This window comes from Poeciliopsis prolifica, unplaced genomic scaffold, assembly GCF_027474105.1.
Source record: "Poeciliopsis prolifica strain line A6 unplaced genomic scaffold, Auburn_PproV2 SCAFFOLD045, whole genome shotgun sequence".
NCBI classification, from domain to species: domain Eukaryota; kingdom Metazoa; phylum Chordata; class Actinopteri; order Cyprinodontiformes; family Poeciliidae; genus Poeciliopsis; species Poeciliopsis prolifica.
Window position 1 is genome coordinate 2,799,393 of NW_026562420.1, and position 24,574 is coordinate 2,823,966.

At 39.1% G+C, this 24,574-nt stretch overlaps 1 protein-coding gene across 23 annotated transcripts in view; it reads left to right on the forward strand.

Annotated features, from left to right (window-relative positions):
- The window catches only part of sorbs2a (sorbin and SH3 domain containing 2a), a 66,936-nt gene extending 42,642 nt beyond the window's left edge, over positions 1-24,294 (forward strand). For 15 of the 23 annotated variants that reach the window (XM_055056573.1, XM_055056578.1, XM_055056588.1 and 12 more), the window contains 16 exons: positions 3,008-3,079; positions 5,502-5,558; positions 6,868-6,917; positions 8,345-8,520; positions 8,829-10,646; positions 12,306-12,385; positions 13,455-13,552; positions 13,907-14,021; positions 14,120-14,248; positions 14,346-14,534; positions 15,494-16,495; positions 16,964-17,416; positions 18,435-18,518; positions 18,764-18,801; positions 20,201-20,307; positions 21,113-24,294. In XM_055056573.1, the coding sequence (XP_054912548.1) occupies positions 3,008-3,079; positions 5,502-5,558; positions 6,868-6,917; positions 8,345-8,520; positions 8,829-10,646; positions 12,306-12,385; positions 13,455-13,552; positions 13,907-14,021; positions 14,120-14,248; positions 14,346-14,534; positions 15,494-16,495; positions 16,964-17,416; positions 18,435-18,518; positions 18,764-18,801; positions 20,201-20,307; positions 21,113-21,174 (4,530 nt within the window). In that variant the 3' untranslated portion in view covers positions 21,175-24,294. The remainder of the gene's footprint in view (positions 1-3,007; positions 3,080-5,501; positions 5,559-6,867; positions 6,918-8,344; positions 8,521-8,828; positions 10,647-12,305; positions 12,386-13,454; positions 13,553-13,906; positions 14,022-14,119; positions 14,249-14,345; positions 14,535-15,493; positions 16,496-16,963; positions 17,417-18,434; positions 18,519-18,763; positions 18,802-20,200; positions 20,308-21,112) is intronic. The other 8 variants (XM_055056581.1, XM_055056582.1, XM_055056584.1 and 5 more) reach the window with 8 other exon arrangements.
- Positions 24,295-24,574: the final 280 nt, after the last annotated feature.

A 24,574-nucleotide genomic window follows, 5' to 3' on the forward strand; every position in this document is an offset into this window, starting at 1 on the left:
AATGTTACTTTTAGTCAGAAGAAATGTGTTGGTAAAATTAAAACATTACTCTAAACACAATTTACCAAAGGTAAAAAGTAGTGGTGTGATTGTATGTGTTTTTATCAAAGAGTTCTGGTTCAATCCTTTCACTATGGTATACTAAGAGACCTGAATCTATTACTTCAGGCCTAATCTGAGTACTATAATTTAAACCTTTACAGTATTATTTTACATAATGTTTTTCTGTATTTGACTGCAGAATGTTTGTGTCCAGACTTAAAGCTGTACCAAAAAATTCACAACGGATGTGGGAATTACCACTGTGTGCCATTAAGCAACATCATAGCTTCTCATTTAGCTAAAGTGTCGATGGAGAAAGAAAGGTGGACCAAACCAGAGATCTATTGTTGCATTTTATTTTTTACATTAACCGGATTAATAGGTCATTTTAATTACTTGAAACAACATGAAGGCAGATGTAAACATGACTATATGAAGAAAACTAGGCTGAAGAGAAAACCCAGCTACCTATAGTTCATCCTAAAATATCTGCGGCAGATATGTGACCACACACCAGGCAGTTCTGGATCAAAAGAGGCATTGCAGCTTATGTTTAGTATTGTCTACATATTAAAACAAAGCCAAAGGGATTTAAAACATTTTTATCTTTATTCATAAGTTTAATTAACCTTAGTTTTGACTATTTTAAATCATTTTATTGTCGTGTCAATTGTGTAACAGGATTCACTCAGTTATGAGTTTATCATCACACGCTTACACAGCTGGGCACATACCAGCTCTGATCTATTTTTGAAATCACTCAATGTTTGTCAGGCTTTACCAAAGTACACTTTTCCAGTGAAAGTCATTGTTCTTTGAAGGAAACTTTGAATGCATATGTTTGTGAAGAATGGACAGAAATAGCTTTTCGCTAGCATGCCTCCCAGACAACTTGTTGGATTGTATTTGACTCCTTCCGATCTTGACAGAAAGTCATTGTTTCAACAGAAAAGTATATAGGCACTCTTCAGAATTTAAAATGTCTTAGCTGAACACATATTTAGTAGGGATGCAACAGAGGTACCACTGATGTTTGTAAAGCAAATTATTAATTAGAACTTTTTTCTTCTCTGAATGTTTTTAAATTCATTTCAATGCTTAAAACTTTTTTTTTTTTGTCGTTAAGATAAAGTTACAGTAATAAATAGATGAGTTTAACTTAGAGCTTTTTAAGGTGTGTTGCATTACTCCTGGTCAGTAAGAGCGGATATGGGCAACTTAATTCAAGGTTTCTATTCAATTTTCTCCTAGCAACACTCAGCATGCTGTCAGTTGTTTTGTTGCGAATGTCAGGGCAGACAGAAAAGATAATTGTAGATAGAGCTTGGTTAAAAATAATTATAACAGTTTGAACACCATAATGAGAAATGTTATAGATGCAGAGAGCCTTTTCAAAGAAATAAGTGAGAAGAAAAGAGATCTTAGAAAGGGTCTGACATTTAATGTGATGTCTGCAGAAAGCACTCCTGGGGCAATGATGTATGAGTCAGCTCCTGATAGCAGCAATAAAAGGCGAAAGCTGCAGACGCTGCCCACACTGACTGGATCTGCTGTCTGTTCACTGCCTCCGCTCTCCATTATACAAGGGAAAAACAGACATGAAAGATAATTCTAGGCAATGGGCCAAAGACAAAATAGTTCTTGTTAATATTTTTGTTGTTAATGGTTGTGTGAGAGTGCCCTGGCATTCTCTACAAAAGGCTTTTTTGAATAGATTAGTCATATTTCGGAACAAAAAACAACTGTTTTGAGAAAGAGAGCTGTAAGTCCAACTACAGCAGCTATGAAGCATCTCTTGGCCATGTTTCATTTGGCAGCTAGACTCCTGTTGTTATGTGGGAGTAAGGTTAGAAAGAGCAGACAGAGCTGTTGGACAGCCAGGTTTTTTTTGTACAGTGTGATTGAAAAAAAAAAAAAAATACCCTTCAAATTTTTACTTTCAGTATTTGAGTCCACTTTTGCATTATAGATAATTTATTATCTATTATTTGTTTAAAACATTTCTCCCAACCAGATATATGGGAACATAAAAAATGTATTTAAATTTAAAGAAGAAATGCCGATGCAAAACTATTTATAATTCAATAGTCCAGATATCTGTGTATTTCTTTGCAGAGAAAAACATTGAAGTGGGGAGAAATCCTGTTTTCAGTAAGCCACTGCCTGATGATGGAGGCTCACAAAACATGTAAATGAAGCTACTCTGGTGGTAGGAGCAGTATGCTGTGGGAGAAACTTTTACTTTAACTGGGAAGCCAGAGTTTCACCTTACAATAATACAACTCCAAACATACAGCCAAAACTGTGATGAAATGGTTAAGATATCCATGTGTTACAGTGGTTAAGTCAAAGTCCACACCTAAATCCAAAAGAGAAGCTATGGTAAGACCTGTAAGTGAATTAATTTCACTTATATTTTAGCTGTTCTTTGTGTGAGCCATTCCAGTCCTCCAGAGCTGTTGTCCTGCATGTTTTAGGTTTTTCCCTGACCCAACACAGAGTAAATGAATGGTTAATAACCTTGTATCGTTTAGGAGCTAATTCAGCCATTAATTCAACTATATCAGAGCAAGGACAATACACCATGAAGGACAGCAACCATCCCTGGTTTATCATGAGAATAAGTTGAAGCGTGGGGTCAGAGTGTGCCAAATGTTGAACAGTACCAGAGGTAGGAATACTTTTACAAGGCACTATAGAACTGTCTTCTAAATGTTGACTTCAGATTTAAACAGGATAAACTTAGCAATTGGACTCTGAAACCATGCTTTCACTATAGTTTTGTAAAAAGAAGCCAGAGATGGTTTTCTCCATCAGCACTTCTATTCCACATCTTCATCCTGTGATCATCTTTGTTTGCATACTCCTAACCATGGGGTCCATGTCTCTCTTTATGTGTGATTCCCCTCCACGCTTCCTTCCTTCTGTCTCTCTTCTATTTCTCCTCCCTGTCATGCTCTCTCAGACCTATGATGACATAGATTTAGAGAACGAGCCTTGGTATAAGTTCTTTTCCGAGCTGGAGTTTGGGCGGCCGGTAAGTTGGAGCTCGATGGCTCCTGCAACCACAACTCTATCGATAGACGTACACCCCCCATCTCCTCCCTCTCCCAGGACACTGTTGTTCTGGTTCCACCATCTGCCTGGGTGGGGCGAGTTGTTTGGGCATGTGGTATTTGTTTGGTGCAGTGACCCCTCCCTTCACATACACACAAACACAAAAATGTGACATTGATATGTCTGTGAAATACATGTAGTAGATTATTCATTAGTTTTTCTGGCTATGAGCAGGTTTGGAAAATACTTCTTTTGATTCACTTTGTTAACTTAAAGAAAAATCATTCCTTGTTACAAACACCTGATGTGAGGTAACATGCATGTATTTCTTGCCATAAGTGTTATTTAAGCTTAGTCAAGAATGTATTTATTCCTACCTGCTTGTAGTTTTGTTTAATTTAGCAGTGGCTGAAAACGCACTAGTTGTCTATGAGTTAACCTCTTTAGTGACCCCTGCTGTACATAGGTGGTGTTTACATGACGGTTGTTTATCTGAGATCACATTATTGTCGGCTCACTGATTTTTATTATCTGATGAGGACATGCCTCTATCTGATATGAATTCAGTGCATGACATCAGTTGTTCACTTTCAGGGTCTTTTGTTTTTTTAATGTTCAGGCAGTAATTTCATCTGTGTATTGCGATTTCTTGCTGTAATTTTCAAAGTTTCTTTGTGATCTAATAAGTCGTCAAAATGGAAGATTTCTCATGCGTCACTAACTGATGGTGCCAGCTGGACGCTTGCTAAGATGCACTAAAATCACGTTTGATTGCACAGTCCATTGCCTTCTGAGATAAACACTGCGGCTTGTGTTTTTATTTGCTTTCTGCACATAATCTTCACTCTGCATGCATGTGATACTTCTGTGTGTTTGTGAAAAATAAAGATAGGCAGGCCTACATTTGTGCTTTTGTTAGGTGCAGAAAAGTAGCACAAATACAGAACTTTTTGGCATTTATGGTAAAAATGTGTAAAAAGCCTGAACATAAATTTATTTTATACCAGTAGCATCATCTCCAAACATCCAAGCTCTCATTCCACTACATGAATGTAGTGGATGTAGTGTACTACATGCAATTGACACTTTAATGTTATCTATGGCTACATCTGCTGTTAACTGCTGCCAGTAGAGCAGTTTGCTTAATATTTTAGGATTCAGAAACATATAAAGAGAGAATACGGAAAGGTACTAATCTACCTAAAAAATTGTTTTAATATTTGTAATACTCAATTTTGTTTGTAGTTAGGTACTTTTGTGAATGCTGACATACAGTAAAAAGTTAACATAACCTTAAATAAAGCCCAAGTCAGTTGTCAAAGCAGGTATGAACTCAGACACGGTCAGCTGATTCTATGTCTGGTGATGTTCTCGTTGGTTGTAGATTTTCATTTAACACAATATTAGTTTTTATGACAAAAGTCAGTTTTATAAATGTCTTGTTAATTTAGACTGTCAATATCACCAGAGGCTTAGATCAGACGTAGGTCCAAAGCATCATAGATCCTCCACTTCTGTCAATGTATAACTTGGGACACATTATTTCAATCTTAATTGTATTTCTATCCATGTCAAACTGTACAGTTAAACACGTACATGAAAGTTTATTTTCATCATTCTAAGAAAGACAAATGTTATATTAGTAACTAAGGGTTTTTTTTAACAAAAACCCATTTCATTAAATGTTTCCGTTGTTTCCTGCTAATTCTACCTGCAGTTTTAGATCCTGAAAGGCTTAGACCTGCAGCACTGAAGCACACAGGTCCAGTTAAAGTGTCTGGAAGACATATTTATGTATTTATGTTTTTTTTTATGTGACATAATTCCTAAATAACCAGTTGGCATGGGTTGCTACAATTATGTTACAGTTCTTTATTAGTGATTCTTCTTTTGTAAGCACTAACCAGTTAAATATGTTTTAAAGAGATTTCTAGTGCTTGTACACCTGATAACAGTCTCTGCTGAAGTCAATTTAATTCAGAAAATCTAAGTATTTCAGTTTTAGGTGATGCTACTGCAGTAAAAGATGGATTTATTTTAGGGTTTTGACACATCTTTAGCAGTGGTGCCAGTAAGTGTTGCTGGCGCAATGGGAGAACTCGCATAGGGCTTCCTGCTTCTAGACATGTTAGTGTTTGACTCTGTGTGTGTTAGTGTGTGTACATTGGCTCCCAGTTGTTCATTGTGTGAGAGAAACTCATTTGCTCCAGTTTTAACTGGCTTGTCTCTGGTACCTCAGACTCTAACAGGTTTTACCCTCTTCACATGTCTCCTGTGTTTTTGATTTCTCCCCATGATGTCACCGCCGCTTCTCCTCCTTCACCTCATCTTCACCTTCTTCCTACTCCTCCTCCTGCTGTCTTCCCCTACCTGCTTACTGCTGCTGCTGTTTGGGGCTGAAGCCTCCTAAAAAACGACTGGATTATAATCCAGACATCTCCACCCGCCAACGCATTGAGGTAATCTCCAATTCATCATTTGTCTAACAGGTGTTTTATATATATATGTATATATATAAATATATTATTATTATTTTTTTTTACCATTTCTGTGTTACATGCATTGTGTCAGTGCTTGGATGTAAAATTCATTCAGGCAAAGATCAGTTTCAATGTGTTTTGAGATGTCAGTTGATAGAGCAACATGGAGTATTGTTAAATATAAAATGGAAGTGGAAACAGATTTTCATTTTAACAAGATATACATTAAAGTTTGCAGTTGTAACGTAGAATTTTTGTAGGACAGCATGTGACTGGATCACTTTTAGAAATACAGCTGCTTTGCTGGATTTATCGGAGAGTTACAGCGTTTCTCCCACATAATATCATGGCAGTCATTTTCTGTCAAATGAATGAAATTTTGTCACCTGAAATGTAGGCCTGTCACTTTAACAACATCTGTTGTACGATCAATTGTCCCACCAGTTATTGTGATAAATGATGATGTTCTTTTGAGACCATCATCAAGTAATATAACGGTGATGGTATAACAATACAAGACATATTCTCAATGATCAATGAACTTTAAATTCTAATGAGGATTTTCACACTGGGACTAGAAGACATTTTAAATGTCTAACAAAAATGAACAAAACAACAGAAACAACAGGTAAAGTGAATTATGAATTCAGTCATTCAAAAAAGGGCTAGACTGCACCAGAAAGCACCAGACTGAAGAATTTTCTCATCAAGATTTTTGTAGCAAGAGAGAGAGGAAAATAAATATTCTAAACAATTCAAGCTGAAATTACTGTGCTCATTTTAATTTATGTATTTCTTATTTCTACAGGCCTACTAAAAAGGCTGTTTGCTTGCCTTTGGTTGAAGGGATATATAAACTGGTTTTTCTGTTCAAACTGTAAATATTAAATTTTTTTGTTGCTCACAATGGGTGTTTTTAGTGGTGTCATTCTAAAGAATACTTCAAGGTCCATTCCAGTTGATCCATACCAGATTTTGCAGTAAATCATTTGCCCCCCACAGCCCTGAGCTGAGCTCATAACATCCTTTGCAATATCACCTTTGCCATCATTCTTCACAGTAGTAGAGAAAAGGGATCAGAAATTCATCTTTAACTTGGTGAACCTGTCAGGCTTCTCTTGGCCAGGTGTGCCATGTGGAACCAGCATCTGCCACACCTTTGGTTGGGGGACTGTTTTGACTGTGGCACAGCTTCAGCTGCATGGAGGCTGTGCTTTGTAAGCTGCCCTGCCTGAAGTCTTTGTTTGTGCAGATCTGACTTTTCTCTTTTGTCCTGCGCCTATTTCAGACAACCCTCCACATAACCCAGGCTGACAAGGCTTCAGAGAGATCTGCAAGGTAACCGCTGTTTCTTTCTTTTCCTCCGCATCACCCCATAGCCCCCTCCCCCATCCTCTCAACAGCAGCCCCCCTTGTTGTGATTCAGCGCAGTGTGAAAACTCTGACTTTGCTGGTGATATGTGGTGTCTTTTTTTTAAATGGTCATCTGCTCAGATTAGCAGCATTCTTAATGTGATTTAGTTAATGATGTTTTAGGATGCTTCAACTGAGACTGAATAAATTAACTCTGAAAACCTATTGATTCTGCTATTCACCTCCTGTCCCTCCTTCACCACCCTGCACCCACCTCCTCCTGCTTTCTTTCAACACTAGCCTGGTTATTCAGTCGCATTTTGCTGGCTGAACAGAAAGGGCAGAATAGGGATGTAATGAATAGTCTATTCATGTCAGTGACATTAAGTGTGTTCTCTCACAAAAGAAAGAAAGAGCCTTGGGTTTCTTTCTTTTCTAAGCCAGTTTGACATAAGTTGCTAAACAAAATCTGTCTGAAGTGGGTATTTTTGCTGTGCTATATTCTATGCTATGTTCAATTTCACACCAATAACAAACTATCTAAGTTTACAAAATGCCATACAGGTTTCCAGTGGAGGATATATAAGGATATTACCTAAAGTTGGAGCTTTTATTAGCTTCAGTATATCATATATTGTAAAAGAATGTATGAGTTGTATGAGTATGGGAAACAAATTTAAAACTGTCTAGATTTATTATACTTAATGTATTCTAAAGGATGACTTATTTTACTTATCTTTGAACAATCTTAATTTGAAATTTAAAGAAACAAGGAAATTCTGTATAGTTCTGAGATTAAGATTTTTTCAATTAAAGATAATGAAATAAATAATATAAATGTAACTGATTCACATGTATATTACAGAGCATTAATCAGTGGTGAGAAGAAAAAAGCTAAATCAACTGTATTTATACAAAATTAGACAAACAGAACAAAACATTTGATGAAAACAAAACTATTATTACAATCAATTCTAGAGGACTGGGTTTGGCGAGACTTCTTGTTGGTTCTGCTTCTTTTAACTGAGTCAAAACACAGACTGTTGGCTTCTGGAGAAAGAGGTTTCGCCTGGTGTTGATCAACCAATCAGAAGTGGATAAGGGATAGTACAAGTAATACAATATGTTTAGAAGCTATTGAGAAAATGGAATCTGCAAATCAGTTTGAACCTTTGTATTTATGTGTTAATAATACACATACAAATCCTGCCAATTAATATTTATATTATATTTTGATTTAATTTCACTTGTCTTTTTATTTGTGTTTTGACTATACCTGATTGTACCTGCTTGTATTGATAGAAAAACTGCAACTACAGGACCTTTGTAGTTGGAAAATTTCATCTCCACTTCCACTCAGCATTCCTGGAGATGCAGTGTTTTGAACGTAGCTGTCAATGTTTGTGTTGCAGTGCTGCCAGCGACTACAGGAAAAGAAGGAAGTCTGAGCCATCAAGTTCACAAGTGAATGCACAGTCCCAGAGCAGAACTACAACTTCCCCTAGACCAGTGGATGCCTACAGATCCAGCAGCAGCCTAAAGAAACCTCTTGTTCGTTCCTCACCTTCCTCACCCTCCAGAGCCAAAGGTATTTCTTTTCACTGAAGCAATTTTGTTTTCTCTGTTGGCGTCTTTCTTCTTCTTCTTTCTTTCGCATACGCATGATTAATATTTCAAATTACAGAAACAATTTCTTGTGTTTTCACAATGAGTTTTTTTCTGGTACTATTGTGAGTTTATCTGCTGGAAATCTGAATAAGAAAAATATTTTCCACCTTTTCTTCCTTATTTATTTTGTTTTCCCCTGAGCTTTCTCCCTGTTTCTGGCTATTCCTGCTTAACCATCTTTCCTCATTCTTCTCTTTTACCATGCTACTCTGATGGGACTTCTAAAAGGTGGGGACGCATGCAACATGTTTTCAAACAGTATAAGCACCCCAGGTCCTTATGAGAGTACCTCTCTTCCTCCTCTCCTTTCTGACTCTGATCATTGCCACGAGGATGCCAGCCAGGAAGGCAGCTCTTCCTCAAAACAGTCTGTCTTCTGCACAAACAATTGGCAGGCAAACAGCCAGGACGATAAAACCTGGAGCAGTTCAGAGGAAGCGCCACCCTCCTCTGGAAAGCTCAAATCGCGCAGTTGCGATGACTTGCTTAACGACGGACATTCTGGTTCTGGTGGCCAAAATGCCACTCGCTCAGAAAGCGCTGGGTCGCTGGTGTGTGATGGGAACATCCCTACGGTATCGTCCTCTACTCATTCACTGCCCCCTCTCCATCGGCGACGTGCACACGATTCTCCAGGTTTCCTCCAGCTCTATCGTAAAATGCACCAGATTGACCGAGCTCAGCTAATCCCATCTGAAGTAATCCGTTCCGTCCGTGCTCGCATTCTGGAACTAGAGCGTCAACCTCATCTGCATCGCCATCGACTTTCTCCTTGGACACCCTCCTGGGGTGTGGAAGTGCCAAGGGACATGGTGCCAAACCGCATTTCTGAATACGAGCGTCTAATTCAGAAGTCTAAATCCATGCCTAACTTAGGTGATGGTGAGGTGCCTTCGGGCACAACAACACCGGGTGGTTCGTCATCTCATGCTAGCAGCGGGGGTGGTGTGACTCCCAGTTTTCCAAAACGCCGTTTTTCCATCGAGTCATTACTAGAGGAAGATCCCAATAGCAACAACAGGACTGTACGTCATAGCATGGATCACATACCTCGTAGCCCACCGGAGGGGCAACCTCGTGTTGGACCCGAGCCCGGACGTGGGCAAACATTTTCGGCTCCTCCTGTTCCTCAAGGCCCACAAGCAAATCCTGACTATTCTGATAGTGAACCAGACGCCATCGCATCTGACCTCAGTGACTTCATCCAGGTGGAGGGTTCCTCATTTTGCAGTGAGAGTGATTTTGACCACTGTTCCCTAACTTCCTCTGAAAGCTTGTATGGATCGGCCACCCTCCACCACCACCACCACCTTCGTCACCACCACCATCATCACCACCATCATCAAGGTCACCAAAGTCTTGGCCAGAGCCAGGGCTACCAACACCGCCACCTCATCAGCACTTGCAAGGGCCGCTGCCCAGCCTCATACACTCGTTTTACGACCATGCTTCGCCATGAGAGAGAGCGAGCACGACAAGAGAACCAGAGACAGCAGAGCCGCAACAGCCATTTCCAAATTCAGGGCTCGCAGTCTCAGCAAGCAATGTCCAAGCTGGCCTTCTTGGTCAGCCCAGTGCCTTTCCGCAGGAAAAAGGGCTCACCGCCTACCTCTAGAAGAAGCGGTGGTGGTGGAGGACGAGGTAGCAGACCCAAGTCCAAACAGGCCATTTATGAAGCACTCGATGCAGCCTTGAGAGACATTTATGAGCACATTCAAGCAGAGAGAGGCCACAGAAGCTCTAGGCCACCTGATGACAGTATTTTGAGAAGAATTCTGGCTGAACTGTTGCCAAGTGTGCCTGAAAGAAGCTCCTCTTTGCAAGGGCGGAGGGGTTGCTGGCATGGGGGTCACTCCTCTACATCTGTTTACCCAGATGGAAGCCCGACTGGGTATGCCTCACACAGAGGAGAACCATCCACACCAAGCCTACAGTCACCAAGGTTACAGTCGCCAATCAGTGCCTGCTATGGACGGCATTTGGAGACTTCAAATAATAATGAATATGGGGAAGAGCAAGGCAACGGAAATGGTCTTTGTTATTCAGGTGGAGATCAAATCCATACTACTTCAAATATGTAGTGTTCAGCACTGTATACTATCATTAGATATAAACACTATCTAAACACAAAGATGATAAAAGAAATATAAATGTTAGCTATTTCATTTATCTATTGTCAGTTTGATTATTTGATAAATACACTAAAGCAAAACAGAAAAAAAAATCCTATGATTGAGTTTAGTTGTGCTTTTTAGGTGTAACCTGTATAAAGGGTTGTTTTTCCTTTATACGTCAACACAACTAGAAGAGTTTTATATTGGCTTGCTAGTTATTAGGCTACCCAGCTCTAGCTGGAAAACAGTAGTATTCTAATAATAATAATGATGAGTAGCACTACTTTAGCTTCCACACAGTGTTTTTACATCACTAATTATATTTCCATGCAAATGTCTGTTTCTTCTATGCACTGAGAAGAACAGTTATCTCAACCACCTGATTGGCAATGTGCAGTGATAGATATGCTCATCTCAGTATCAAACAGCTAGAGAAAAGTTCCTCCAGCATTTTCCCTACTATTCCACTAATGGAACTTTAAATCATATGAACGCTCACTGTAGAGAAAGATTTTTGTAAATTTTGAAACCAGAACTTTTAAAACCTTGCTGCACTTTCATCCTGAAACCAGCCCATGTCTCATATGCTTCAACTTGAAGATTTTGTCACCTGGTTGGCCCACTGCCTGCCATGCTTAAATTTTCTGTATACTTCAGATGTATACATTTTTGTTGTGAATTATCAAGTTAAGTATTTCTTATGTACTGTTGGTACATTTCAGTTTTTCAAAAGCCTAAATATTCTTGCAAATGTTTTATATTGAAGTTATGCTGGTAAAGTTAAAGAGTTGTCTTTGAAAAAGTTTAAGAGTTGTAAAACTCTGCTTGATATGTAGTTAAAGTGAGACCAGAATGTTTTTAGAATCCAAAAGGTGGTTCCACTGCAAGAAATTTGCTTTGTTAATAACAAAACTGAATTTACAATGCTGATCATCAGTCTGAATACAACTCTGTTTCCCAAAATCCCAAAGTCTTTTCGACCAACTTTTATTTAACAATTTTAATAATTTGAAATTGGTCTCGACATATTGTTAGATTACTCCAGCTTTATTTATTTGTACGATAAATTGACGTTTTCTGAATGGCAAGATCAGTTTTTAGCAGTTTTTTATTTCTGCTGTGTGACAGACTCAGTTTTTGGTAAACAGGGTTGTGAGTTAATGTAAACAAAAAAAATTTGTTTTTAGTGGCAGATTATTATTTGGTAGCCATGTTCTTATTCATAATTATTTTATGATTTTTATTGCAAATCATTGTCTTTCTTTAAGCCATTTGCTTGTATGTTTATTTTTGATTTGCTCATATTTCCACGGGCCTGTATTCCCCTGATTTCATCTTGTGTTTGTAGGATTGCATGAATCTCATTTGTGCCATGTTGTGTTTAATTTCACTCTCTTTGTTTTCTTCCCTGTGTTTGATGGAAATAAAATACACCTGTTATTTACCAAAGCTGTCAATCCCTGTGTTGCCCATCGGAATGGCATCATTCTGTGTTGTTCAGTGTTTTTTCCAGATCCCATTCATAAACTCAGGTTATATGAAAGTGATTGCTGCTGTAATTCTCGAACATTGACGTTTCTTTTCATCACAGACCAGGATGTATCGAGGAGTTATTCCACCATGGATGATCGACACACACCGCAAAGCAGAAGAGCAACTCCTGACAAAGAGGTACAACATTGAAACCAGTTTTTGTATAGTTATTACACAGATAATGAAGCTGCATATGGAAAAACTATCAGTTAGAAGGGGAATATATCAAAACTAGTTGTTTATTTTCCAGGTTAGAGTCACTGACTGAAAACCTAAATAAAATCCTATGTTTAGATGTCAGTATAGAATAGATATGCACTGTGCAGTCTTGTGGAAAAGTTTTCATACCCTTGAACTTCTCTACATTTTGTCACATTTCACACATTCCCAAAAAAATATTGTCCATTTGTCTTTGCAACAACCTCAGTCTGTTTTGATGAGTTTTGATCTCACTTGTTTCATGGATCTCTTACTGTTTGGTTATCATTGTTGACCATTTGTAAGGAAAACTTCTTTCTGAATCTCATGTCGTTGACAGCTCCTGGTAGGTTTTCTTCTAGAATTGTCCTGTGTTTCAATTCATTTATCACAGGCTTTCTTTCATCTGCTGCAGACAAGCGTCCCCACAGCATGACACGCCCAACGTGGTCTGTCCTGGTCAGAACAGCTTGTTTCACATGCTTTCTGTGTCTCCTTACTGGTTTTTTCACAATTTATATGCCTATTTCCTTTCAACTCTTCCAGAAAGGTCTGGTGTACAGAGTGCAGGACTAATAGTAGTATAGTCTTGTAGATCTCTACAAGACTTCATTTATCATTTGGCTTTTCTGATTAACACTCTCTTAGATAGACAACTATATTTAGATATGTTTGCAGTTGCTAAATATTTTTTTGCATTTTAACATGATGGATTGAACCGTTCTCTGTGAGGTATTCAAAGTTTGGTGTACTGTTTTAAACTTTTATGCCTAACCTGTCGATATTCCTTGGCGTTTAGTATTCTTCTTGGTTCACAAATATTCCACAGTGAAAATGTGCCCCACACTTTTCAGATTTGAAAACATTGAGGTTCCTTGCTGTGATGTGACAAAACATGTGAAGAAGCTCAATGAGTATTTTCACTTTTTCACACACTGTAAATGTAAGACGGGTGTCATGTTGAACTTGGTGATGGCTGTTGCCTCTCTTTCTCTCGCTGCTCTTCCAGGTCTCCCATAAACAGATGACACAACTTATTCTGTTCTCTCTTCTCCATCAGAAACAGCCTGCAAGAGCAATTTATGATTTTAAGGCACAAACAGCAAAGTAAGTATTATACATTTAGCATGTGGGCGAAAAGAGGCCGACTCATTTGTTTTCAGCTGCATCCCCACTTCCTGCCACTTATGATACTCCTCCAGTAAATTTTTTTATTTGCTCGATTCTTGCTTACATTATCTGCTGATTTCCAGTTTCATTACTGTCATTAACTGACCACATCTGGATGGCTTCAGATTAATATTTAATTTTTTTTTTAAATGCATGTGCATTTAAACACATGATGGCTGGGTATCCACTTCTCATTTTTACTTCATTGTGCATTTCTGACTGTGCATTCATGTCTTTCCGCTTGATTCGAAGTGCATGCAGCGACACTTCACTGAGACATCTGTGTTACAGGGAGTTGACATTTAAAAAGGGCGATGCGGTCAACATCATCAGGCAAATAGATAACAACTGGTACGAAGGTGAGCACAGAGGCCGGGTGGGCATCTTCCCCATCGCATACGTTGAGGTAAATCTGAATCTGTTGTGTACACCTCTCTCATGTTGTCTCAATAACTACAGTCATGCATCTCTTCCTTGTTTGCACAAATTTTGCCGCTCATGTAGAAGATGACGTCATCAGAGAAGCATCAGCCAATCCGTCCTCCTCCTCCAGCTCAGGTCAGGGAGATCGGTGAGGCTGTGGCACGCTATAACTTCAACGCTGACACTAACGTGGAGCTGTCACTAAGAAAGGTTGGTCTGCTGTGATATGATCTGATTAGAGATTTGCAAAATTTCACAACTCACGTTTTGTTCTGTTTTATATTAATGGTTTTGAATGTGTGTGCAGGGGGAGAAAGTTGTAGTCATCAGGCAGGTGGACCAGAACTGGTATGAGGGGAAGATTCCGGGAACAACCAAGCTAGGAATCTTTCCGGTTTCCTATGTTGAAATTGTCAAGCACTCTCCATCCAAGAGCTCCACCCATCATGTAGATCCACATGCTTACAGCCGGACACCAAGCTCCACCCCCATCAAGGTAAGAACGTGAGGGATGCACTATGCCTTCGGAAGCATTTTGAGTTCTTCCATAAAACAATGCATTGTAAAAGTATTCATACCCCTTGAACGTTTTCTTATTTTGTTTTAAACACAGACTTCAGCATATTACTTTCAGATTTATGTGAAAGACTGACATAAAGTGGCACAGGAAAATGATACATAGTTTTCACATTTTTTCCTCATTTAAAGTTATTTTTAGCATTCTTATTTTTACCCTGAAGGAAAATCCAGAATCAATATTCTTACTAGATAAGTTATCTAGTCAGTAAACAGAGTTAAAAATGGTCTAATTAAGGTCTTCTTAGAGGTTGGTTAGATAACATTAGAAATCACATAAAACTTTTGGGAAGGCTAAAACTGCACTTCCTTAAGGTTGCATCCTTGCAGGGTGATGTAGAAGCTGGCTAATGTTGGTGGGAATAGGGCTGGAGCTAAAATCAAGGAAATCCTATTGGAGGCGACCTTCCCGTCCTAGAGACATGTGGCCAGAGCTACAGGTGCAGTAACACCACTGGTGCAAATGCTGGCGCTCTCAAAGATTAATTGTTAGAAATATTGGTTTCCTAATATGTAAAGGTCTAAGAGAAATAGGCTGCAGCCACTCTCAACCCTGTTATAAATGAAAAGTCTATTAGATTTTTACTCGTTAAAAAGTAGAAATGTGTAATATTTCTTAAGTTTAAGAGTTATTGACTACTTTGTATTTGTCTGGACTTGAGCAATCTCAAGGTAATACATTTAAATTTGTGTTCACGTGAAAGCAAAATTGGGGAAAAAGCTCAGAATAGGAACACTTTAGCAAGACATTTTGTGCTAGTTTACATCTGGCTTCTTTCCTCCCAATAAGTGCTTTTCCTTCCTGAACAGTTGACGCCATGTTTTCTACTGGTAATATTCACCTCTGTCCTTTTCTTTCTCACTTTTACCTTCATGGAGTCCTTCTATCTTCTCCCTCCATCTCTTCCTTCCCCTCAACCCTCTGTGAGAACGCTCGACCTGCAGGCCATCACCAGCGAATGGCTTTCGCTCACACTGGACCCATCAGCCCTCACCCCCACCCCTTCACTCACAGCCACTCCTTTACCTCCCACACCACCCCCTCTCCCCGCCAACCTCGTCCCTCTCCTGACGACACAGGAGCCGGCCTCAACCTCACTCGCTGCGTCACATAAAGGTTATTCCTTTGCACACCGGCCATCTTCTAGAAGTCCTGTTTCCTCTGACAGGAGACCGGGTTCAGGTCACACCCCATCTGCCCTTCGTCTCTCTCAGCCCTCCCTGCCATTGCCTCCTCTTCTTCCTCCTCCTGTTTCTTCCTCATTCACCTTCATACTGCCGGATCGTTTATCGACACACAAGGGGAAGCGGCTAAAAGTTTCTGAGTCAGATAACGCTTTAAGCTTTACCAGGCCTCAACCTTTGACCTGCACCAAGTCAGTGACAGAAAAATTTCCCTCACATCTCCCAGAGCAGCAACTGTCTGCTCCTGCACACGAAAGCGTCAGACTGCCAGACATTGAGCTGCATGTTAGAGACCCTTATGATGAGCTGCTGTCAGCGGCTCCAGATGATTTCAGTGCAGATGATGCTGACATTTCAAAAGAGCCTTCAGTAGAGTTCAGATGTGCCAAGTTGAATGATGAATCTCAGAGCAGATGGTTTCAGAATAATGTCCAACAACTCAGTCCTCCGGCAGCAACTAGTGACTCACCCGGCGCTGTTCACCTAAAACTGCAGTTTCCCGAACCTTTAAGCGTGAAGCCGCTTTCTGTTTTCATTGAAGAGCAGCCAGTATCAGAAAATGAGGAACTGGTTGATCCTCACAGGCCACCGTCAGAACAAGGACACATACACACGGAGTTATTCATAGAAGAAGACGAAGACACGGCAGACAAAGAGGAGAACATTAGAGAGTTAAATGAGCGAATAAGTCCACAGGTAGAGAGCATGGTGTGAGCAGTTTGCAGGTTCACTAGGCTCCCAGAAGGAACGTTGAAGTGAAAAAAAATCTCCATCCAGAGAAACTTCCAAATGAGGATAGGACAAAGTTGTTAAAGCATTAATAGAGGAGCCATGTTGTAATAACGTCCTGAAGGCGGAGTTTCAGAAAGAGCTGGAGTTTCTTAAAGAATTAGAGGCACAATTTCAAAATGTTAAATTACAAAGTCAAATTTTGTTTTAAGTCCATTTTTCAAACATCAGACATGATTGAATCCACATTAGATCCCTGTAATGAACAGCTGCTACCAGAAAAACCAAAAGGTTTGAAAATAAATCCAACATGTAACATTTAATTGGTCAGATTTGCTCATCTTCCTTCCATGTTCTTTCTGGGGTTTATTAAAGTATCTGAAAGGCCGATTTCTAGTGGCTACAGTATCTTTACCTTTGTTTTTGTTCCCGTAGGCTGAAGCCTTATCCTGCTCCTCATCACAGCTACCTCACTCTGACCACCTTCCCTTCCCCACCCCATCTTCCCTAGCATCCACTCTTCCTCCTTCTGTAATTTCTGCCCCCTCTACATCTTCCCAATTCCAACAACATGACTCCTCCTATTGCCCTGTCCTTCCTCACTCCCCCCCATGCCTCCCTCACCTGATAACCTGTGGACTTCCTGCAGTCTCTCGCTGCCCGTCTGTTCTCTCACCTTCGGACCCCTCTGCAGTCGTTCCTGTCTCCCAGCCCTCCACTTCTGCCCGTCCACCCAGCCCAGTTACGTCCTGCCCTGTCTCAGAGTCAGTTTTCCCTCCCCCTGCCCAGTCTCCCCCTAAAACTGCCTCTCCTCCTCTCTCTAGTCCCCATTCCCCCAACACTGCCCCCGTTGTATCACACACAGGCCGTAGGTCCCCCAAGGTGAAGGTAACGCTGGAATGTAGAGATGAAGATTATGAAGCAATCTCATCCCTTACCTAACAGAATCTGTGCTTAGCTGTAGTTTTTTGATTTGAATAAAGCACATTTTTCTCTCTGGTTGGATATGGACTCCAATAATTTTGGGAAAAATGTTTTTAAAAAATCAATTTAAAAACAATTACATGTTTGTTTTTGTGTAATTTATTAGTTGAAGCTGTAGCATGTAACTTTTATAAAAAAATATATATATATGTATTTTTTTACATATTTGTTAAAACTGTCACCATGTTGTGATAGTATAGGATATCTATGAAAAGATTGATCTCCTCTCTAGCATACAATCACTGTCTGAAGAAATGCACCGCTCCCGACAAAAAGCAACCAGTCAAATCCAGGAAGAGGGTCTTGGTGCTGTCAATCACACTCATGTATTCACTGCTAAATGTGCGAATGGCTGAGAAACCGTTTATTCACCGTCATCTGTGGTCATGCTAGCTAGCCTTAGCACTGATGACAGGCTCTGATAGCTGCTGCGTAACACAAAGTACAGACGTTTGTGATTGGCAGCATTAAGATCCGCCTCCTGGCTCTCATTGATTGTTTCTAGTTAGCACTGGAATGTAACAACTCAATTTTGTCCTCAGATTCTGATACCAAACTGTCATGACATAGTGACAGTTAAAAAACATAGTTCTTATAAAACTTACACACTGCAGCTTCGAATTGAGTGTGTTCGAGTTTTGGCCTGTTGGTTTTATTATGAGGTTCTCTACAATGTTTTCGATTTTCCTCGATCGAGCTGTAAATACTAACTTGCCTAATGTATTAACCCGACGTAGAAGAAAGAATGCTATAATGTTCCTGCGTGGTCTCTGTGAAAATGGCTTGGATTAGACCAGCTTTTGTGGACATCAGCATGTCGTTAAGAGTTTCACCCTGCTTGCTCAGCTCATTGTCAAGGTTGCTGACCTTCTCTGTGCTGAAGTTTATAGGTGTGTTGCCTCTGGTCTTTCTGCCCATTAAGCAGGATCCAGTTGTTGGCGGTAAACCCCCACGTAGCCCCATCTTGTCCAGGAGGTCCTATCTGTCGCCAGTTAGAGGTCGAAGGGTAGGGGGACTGTAAACCCACTGCAGTTTCTGTGCAGGAAAGCAACATAATAATCTCACTATTTATGACTGACTAGGACTGAGTTTGTTGCTGTTTTATTAAAGGCACCGTCATGTTCTATGTTAAGACTCCAACGTTTAGTATCTGCATAAAATGCTTGTTAACATGGCTGAAAACTCAAAGGATGCACATAAAACCATATTTGAATTTAATTGTGTCTTCCTTTCTTTCTCCCTCTAACTCAGCGGTTGGTACAGGATGCACTCCATGGTGGAGGAGACCCGTAAGTACTAGTTGGTGTTATTTATTACTGTAAATAAATTCAAAATGATCCCATTTTTAAGTTAATAATTTCTGCCATCCATTAAAACTATTGTTGCATTCGAAAAGTATTTAACAGAAACAGATTTGAATTTATTTTATTAGGATTTCATGTGATAGACAAACACCAAGTATTGCCAAATTGTACAGCATAGTCACATGGTTTTCGACTTCTTACCAGCGGTAGGACTTGATTGCAAGGTCTGTAATGAATTCATCGCAATTAATTATAGTTTAATTAAAAATCATATATTGTCAAAAGGATCAGCATTTTAAATCCAAAAACATTTTTCAGTGCTCAATTATTGTTGATCTCAGTTATTGAGGTTCTTCAACCATCAGATTGGTTCATTCTAGCCATTCCTATGTATTAATAGGAATTAACTTCCAGAGAGCCAAGAGAAGCAGCTTTGCCGTCTATTGTTTGCGAATGTTGCTTGTGCCTCCGATTTCTGGGTGTACAAGAAATGCAATACAAACTTTCTGGCTCGGGACTTTTTTATGTAAAAAATACAAATAATTGCATAGTTGCATTAAATTCATTAAATATTTCATTAACAACAATTAACACATCAAAGTCACTGCTCTACTTCTTAAAAATAAAATCTGAAGTGATACCAGTGCATTTTGATACCAGTGCAAAATAATACTGTACTGAAGTAACTGTCCTTCTTAGTTATGTCAGTAATTCAGTTGGTTTGTGTGCAATTGTGATGGAGAACATTAGTAAACAAATACCAGGACACAATAGACTGGTCATGGATAAGGTTGGTTAGAAGTTTAAAATAGGGTTAGGGTTGAAAGGTTAAGAGCTCTGTTCAGACATAGACATGGTCATGCATCTGCATGGAGATAGGAAACAAGGGGATTATTCACAGAAGTAGCCAAGATCCTGCTCTCTGGAGGAGCTTCGCTGATCCAGACCCTGAATTCAGGTGGAACTGGGACACAAATCTCTGTCCTAGAAAAATCAAGTAAGGCGCAGTGGAAGGAGGCACAGGAGGATGAGCCTAAGTTTGATTTCATTTATGCTAAATGCAAAACTATTCTGACACATGAGCCTGATAAACTCCATCCCTGTGGTGAAGCACAGTGGTGGCAGCATTATGATGTGTGGACACTGTCACATAAAATCCTAATAAAACTCAATGAAGATTTGTGGCTCTAGAGTTACAAAACGTGATCATAAACTTCAAGCTATTTTTCTCAGATAATGTCTGTAGCATATAAACAGGAAACTAAGATTAATATATAGCATAATAATATATGCAAAAGTATGAAAGTGCAATAACACACATCTATAGCAGTGAGATGCATGATGCGTCATGTACTGGGTTTCTGACGCGAGTGTTCAAAAACAGGTACCAGGCTCTATACAACTACATGCCTCGCAACGAGGACGAGCTGGAGCTGAAGGAGGGAGACGTCGTGGACGTCATGGAGAAATGTGACGACGGCTGGTTTGTTGGTAGGTTTCAGTATTGTCTGTCAAAACTGCAGCAGCACCTATGTTTCATCAGTTTGTAAAGAGAAAGAAACAAAAAGGTGTGGTTTCTGAATATGGCAACCAATGTGTCCCTTTTGACTTTTGTCCTGGAGATAAATACACAGTGAGTCTCTCAGAAAATCTCAAAGGTCAAAGACAAGATGATCATTGGAAAAATTCATAAAAAAATGCAGGAAGATAACTGAATTATTAAACAGTTATGTGGAGATTTTTTTCAGTGCAGCAGAGTCATCTATCTGTCAGAGGATATGAAATAACTTTATACATTTAATTACTAAAGTGGAAGAAAAGGTTGGGCCATTTTCTGTTCTGTCCAAATGCATACTGTTCTTTATTGTAATATACAACACCAGAGCTCATTTGTGTGTGTGACCCTTATTATTTACTAACATTCTGCAAGGCATCTTTGAGTTTTATGTGCATGGATCAGCCAGTTGGTGGCACTGTTGCTTTGTACCATGGAGGTCCGGGATTCAAATCCCAGCCCACACTGTCTGCATGGAGGCATGTATGACCCTATGGTTTTGTGGGCTCTGTCCAGCTGCATGACCGTTTTTTTACTTGGTTTACATTATATTTCGAATTCCTAACCGCACTTCCTCAACAATTTGAAAGATTATGCAACTAAGATATGTTTCTACATTAGAATAATATATCATTTTAAATCAATTATGCAAAAATATTTGTGGGACTAAATGTGGGAAAAGACTTCCAGTAGCCACTGGTTTCGATCTGACCACCTCCTTTTATTGCTTTGTTTATCAAGGGACGTCTCGAAGGAGCAAGCTGTTCGGAACCTTCCCGGGAAACTACGTGAAGCAGCTATAATGATGATTCCAGACTCCACTGTGGCTCCACCCCCTGCTGTGACACGTTCATGGCCGTCAGCAGCACAGCCCCGCCACAGGATGTCAGCAGAGACCTGAGGCTGCAGCACACTTTGCAGACAGAATCTTAGCTTCAACTAGCCATCTTTAATGAAAGACTTCTACAAGATAATGCTGTTTTTTTAATCTTCTCTTTTTACCCTTATTTTTCTATTATGGACACTCGAAATTTGTGCTCCTTTAATGTTTGACGACTGGAGGAAGGATATCAAAGGACCACAAAAATACTTTCCTTTCTATTGGAGCTGTTTTAAGGGCAGTCAGAGCACCAGAATCAGCTCCACAGTTACTAAAATGTTCAACACTTCAGCAGTTTATTTCAGTGTTCACTTTCAGGAATCCCTGAGAAAATGAAGTGCAGAAAGTGTTAAGAAAGCAGTATTGTGTTAGACTTGTACTTTGGGGATTTTAACATTTCACATTTACTATAGGCTGTGCAAATACTACACTATCAGGTATGTAGGGGTTTAGTTTATTGCCGAGGCTCCCAGCATAAATCATAAAACATTTTCAAGTTGTTGGCTTTTGTTTTGAACATTTTCCATTTTAGCGTTGATGCACTTTAACTTTATCTCCACACAAGCTTGTGTGCTTCCTTTCATTTCCCCCTTCAGATTTATGACAGCGGTTCCTCAGACTGCAGCACTTCAGGAGGCAGTCGTCCAGAAAATGTTGGCAGGAAGGTTGTTTACCTTTTTAGGTATTTATTAGAAGATGAACTGTTGATCAAATTGTGTCATGAGATGATGAACATGATATTGTTTTCTTTTTTTTGTAGAAGACATTTTTTAACATCTGGTATTTAAAGCATGGTTCTTTCATTTTCAAGGATCATTGTGCAGTTGGATTGTTGAAGATGCAGGATGAGATCACGTATATGTTGCTGTCAGTGAGTAGTAGTAATATGTGTGCATATTATATGGAATATTTGCTATTTTCCATCCTAGCTAAGCTGTCTCACAAAGTGAACACCACTTCTTTGTTTTAGTCGTTTTTCTTATTCCTCATTTATCATTTCACAACAGATGGACACTGACAACAAAAACCGTTGTTAAAGCACCTTAAGATATGTTATTCATCATCGTCCTTCATGTCACTCCTTCCCATTCACTTCGCCAGCGGGTGTGAGAACACTTTGTGTTTGATTGTTGTGTTTTTGTAAGCCTTTTGTATGAGAGCTGCACTCCAGCCAGCATCCACATGCTTTATAAACTCAGCTGTTTTTCACCCATCATCACATTTGATTCCTGCTCTTTTTTCCTCATTTTTTTGTTTTTCATCTGTAGGCGTGACGTGAATGGTGCGTTCGATTTGTACTCAGAAGTCAGAATTTCCCTAAAGTCGAAGTCGGGAAAATTGAATACGTAGATTGTCAAAATGTTCATGGTTTTCAAACCTGGTGTATAAAACATAGTCAGAGTTACAGGAACAAAACGTTTACTTGCAATAGTTTGTGCTTCATTAAAAGGGTTCAAGAATTTTTCAAATCTGCATAAATCTGGAAACAAAACTGTGCATATTAAATACGAAAAAATATTTAGCTTTTCCGGATTTTGTTCTTTATTCCAGCATCTGAATGATATAACAATTTGTAAAACATTGAGGGCTTGTGACATTGATTTATTGGTGGACAATATCCTTTATCTTTGATTCATAGCCTATTTTTTTAGACTGACTTGTTCATCTTTTTGGTATTTAAATTACTTGATTCAACACATAGATTAATACACACGCAATCAAAGAAAACAAATGCAGGCTGATTGCTATTTTTAGTTCAGACATTTTTGGTTGTAGATCAATAATTTAAGGTGGATCTGTGGCTCTAAATTGGGTTGGTTTTAGATTAGAAGTCCTACATTAACTGCAAGCATATCTGGCTGTCTTAGACATTGCAGTTCAATGTTTATGACGTCCAAACATGTCACTGAGACTGAGAATGTCTAGTTTTATGCGTTAATTCAGCTGTAACAACTGTAAGACTTTTATTCCTGCAACCTGTTAGCAGTTAGTTATGTTGCATGATGTCTGACTGAACAGCAATCAATGGTGAACAAACTCAAAATGAGACAACGCGCATGATTGGCACTTATTAGCCTCTTCCTTTAATATTTGAGTCCATACAACCGCAAGAAAACATTAGCTTGTGTTGCTAGTGGCTAGCAGCATAACAATAAGCAAAGAACTGTTTTCTGACAAGAATATGTTGGACTCCAGTATGTCATCGTTCACACACCTGACTTCTGAGGCAAATCGAATGCAGTTTAAAACAGATGTATTTAAATAGAGTCAAGGAGGTTTTGATGTTCAAGTTCCTGTAGGTTACGCTAAGGTGGGGACTGCTGCCTTATTTATGACTCACTACTTTAATAGCCATGTACATGTAAACCTCTTCTGTGATGCAAAAAATTATTTATGCGTATGTAGTGTAGAAAACGTAGAAATATGATAGCGTGCAGAGAAGATACAGTCTTCAGTGTTTAGGCCTCCTGTTTACCTTTGATAAGAGCAGAACAGATTTCTGCTCCAAACACATTCATTTTTCGTGTTTTCAGATGTAATGAAATATTAAATTATATATGAGGCTCAATTTAGGTATTTCTACAATGTTGTAGCACATCTGGATAATCTTTTGCGCTGTATTGATGATAAATCCAAATGATAGATGACATGATTTTCACCGGTTAGCTTGATAGACCAGCTTTATTGCTGACTGAAAAGAAAACAGAGTATTTAATGCGTACTGATTTATAAAAGCTGACCCATATAGACACAAAAACCATTTGCTCAATTTAATACAATTTTGCATATCTAAAGGTTGTGTTTACCTGTCACTAAAGGGGAAGCTTTTTTGGTAAGCAAGTTTTCAAAGCCTCGAGCCATTGCTAGGTGATGTGTTATATTTTTTATGGTGAAAATGACTTTTGTTTGGTTACTTTGCATCAAAAAGCCGGTGTTATCCTCATACAGTAGCTTGCTGTATCTTGGTCTATCAGATATGGAGATTAAGCTGGCTAGTGATATTTAACCCCGAATGAATAAAACAACATTTTTCAAGGCCTAATTTGAGTTCCATTGAATTATTTTTAGGTAAAAGTGATCAATAATTGATCTGATCTCTTTATAATGTTCAGAAAAAAAATATAATGATGAAGCATTTGGAGAAGATGACTGATAATTAGTTTTAAGCTGGATGTTTGGAGTGGCTGTTATGTCGTCATCATTACTATGTCACATCTGAGATCCAGATCCTTTATTTTATACATAACGTACATTGTACAATTTAAACCAGATATTTAATAGACAAAAAATACACAACAAACCATAACTGTCATGGTCTGACA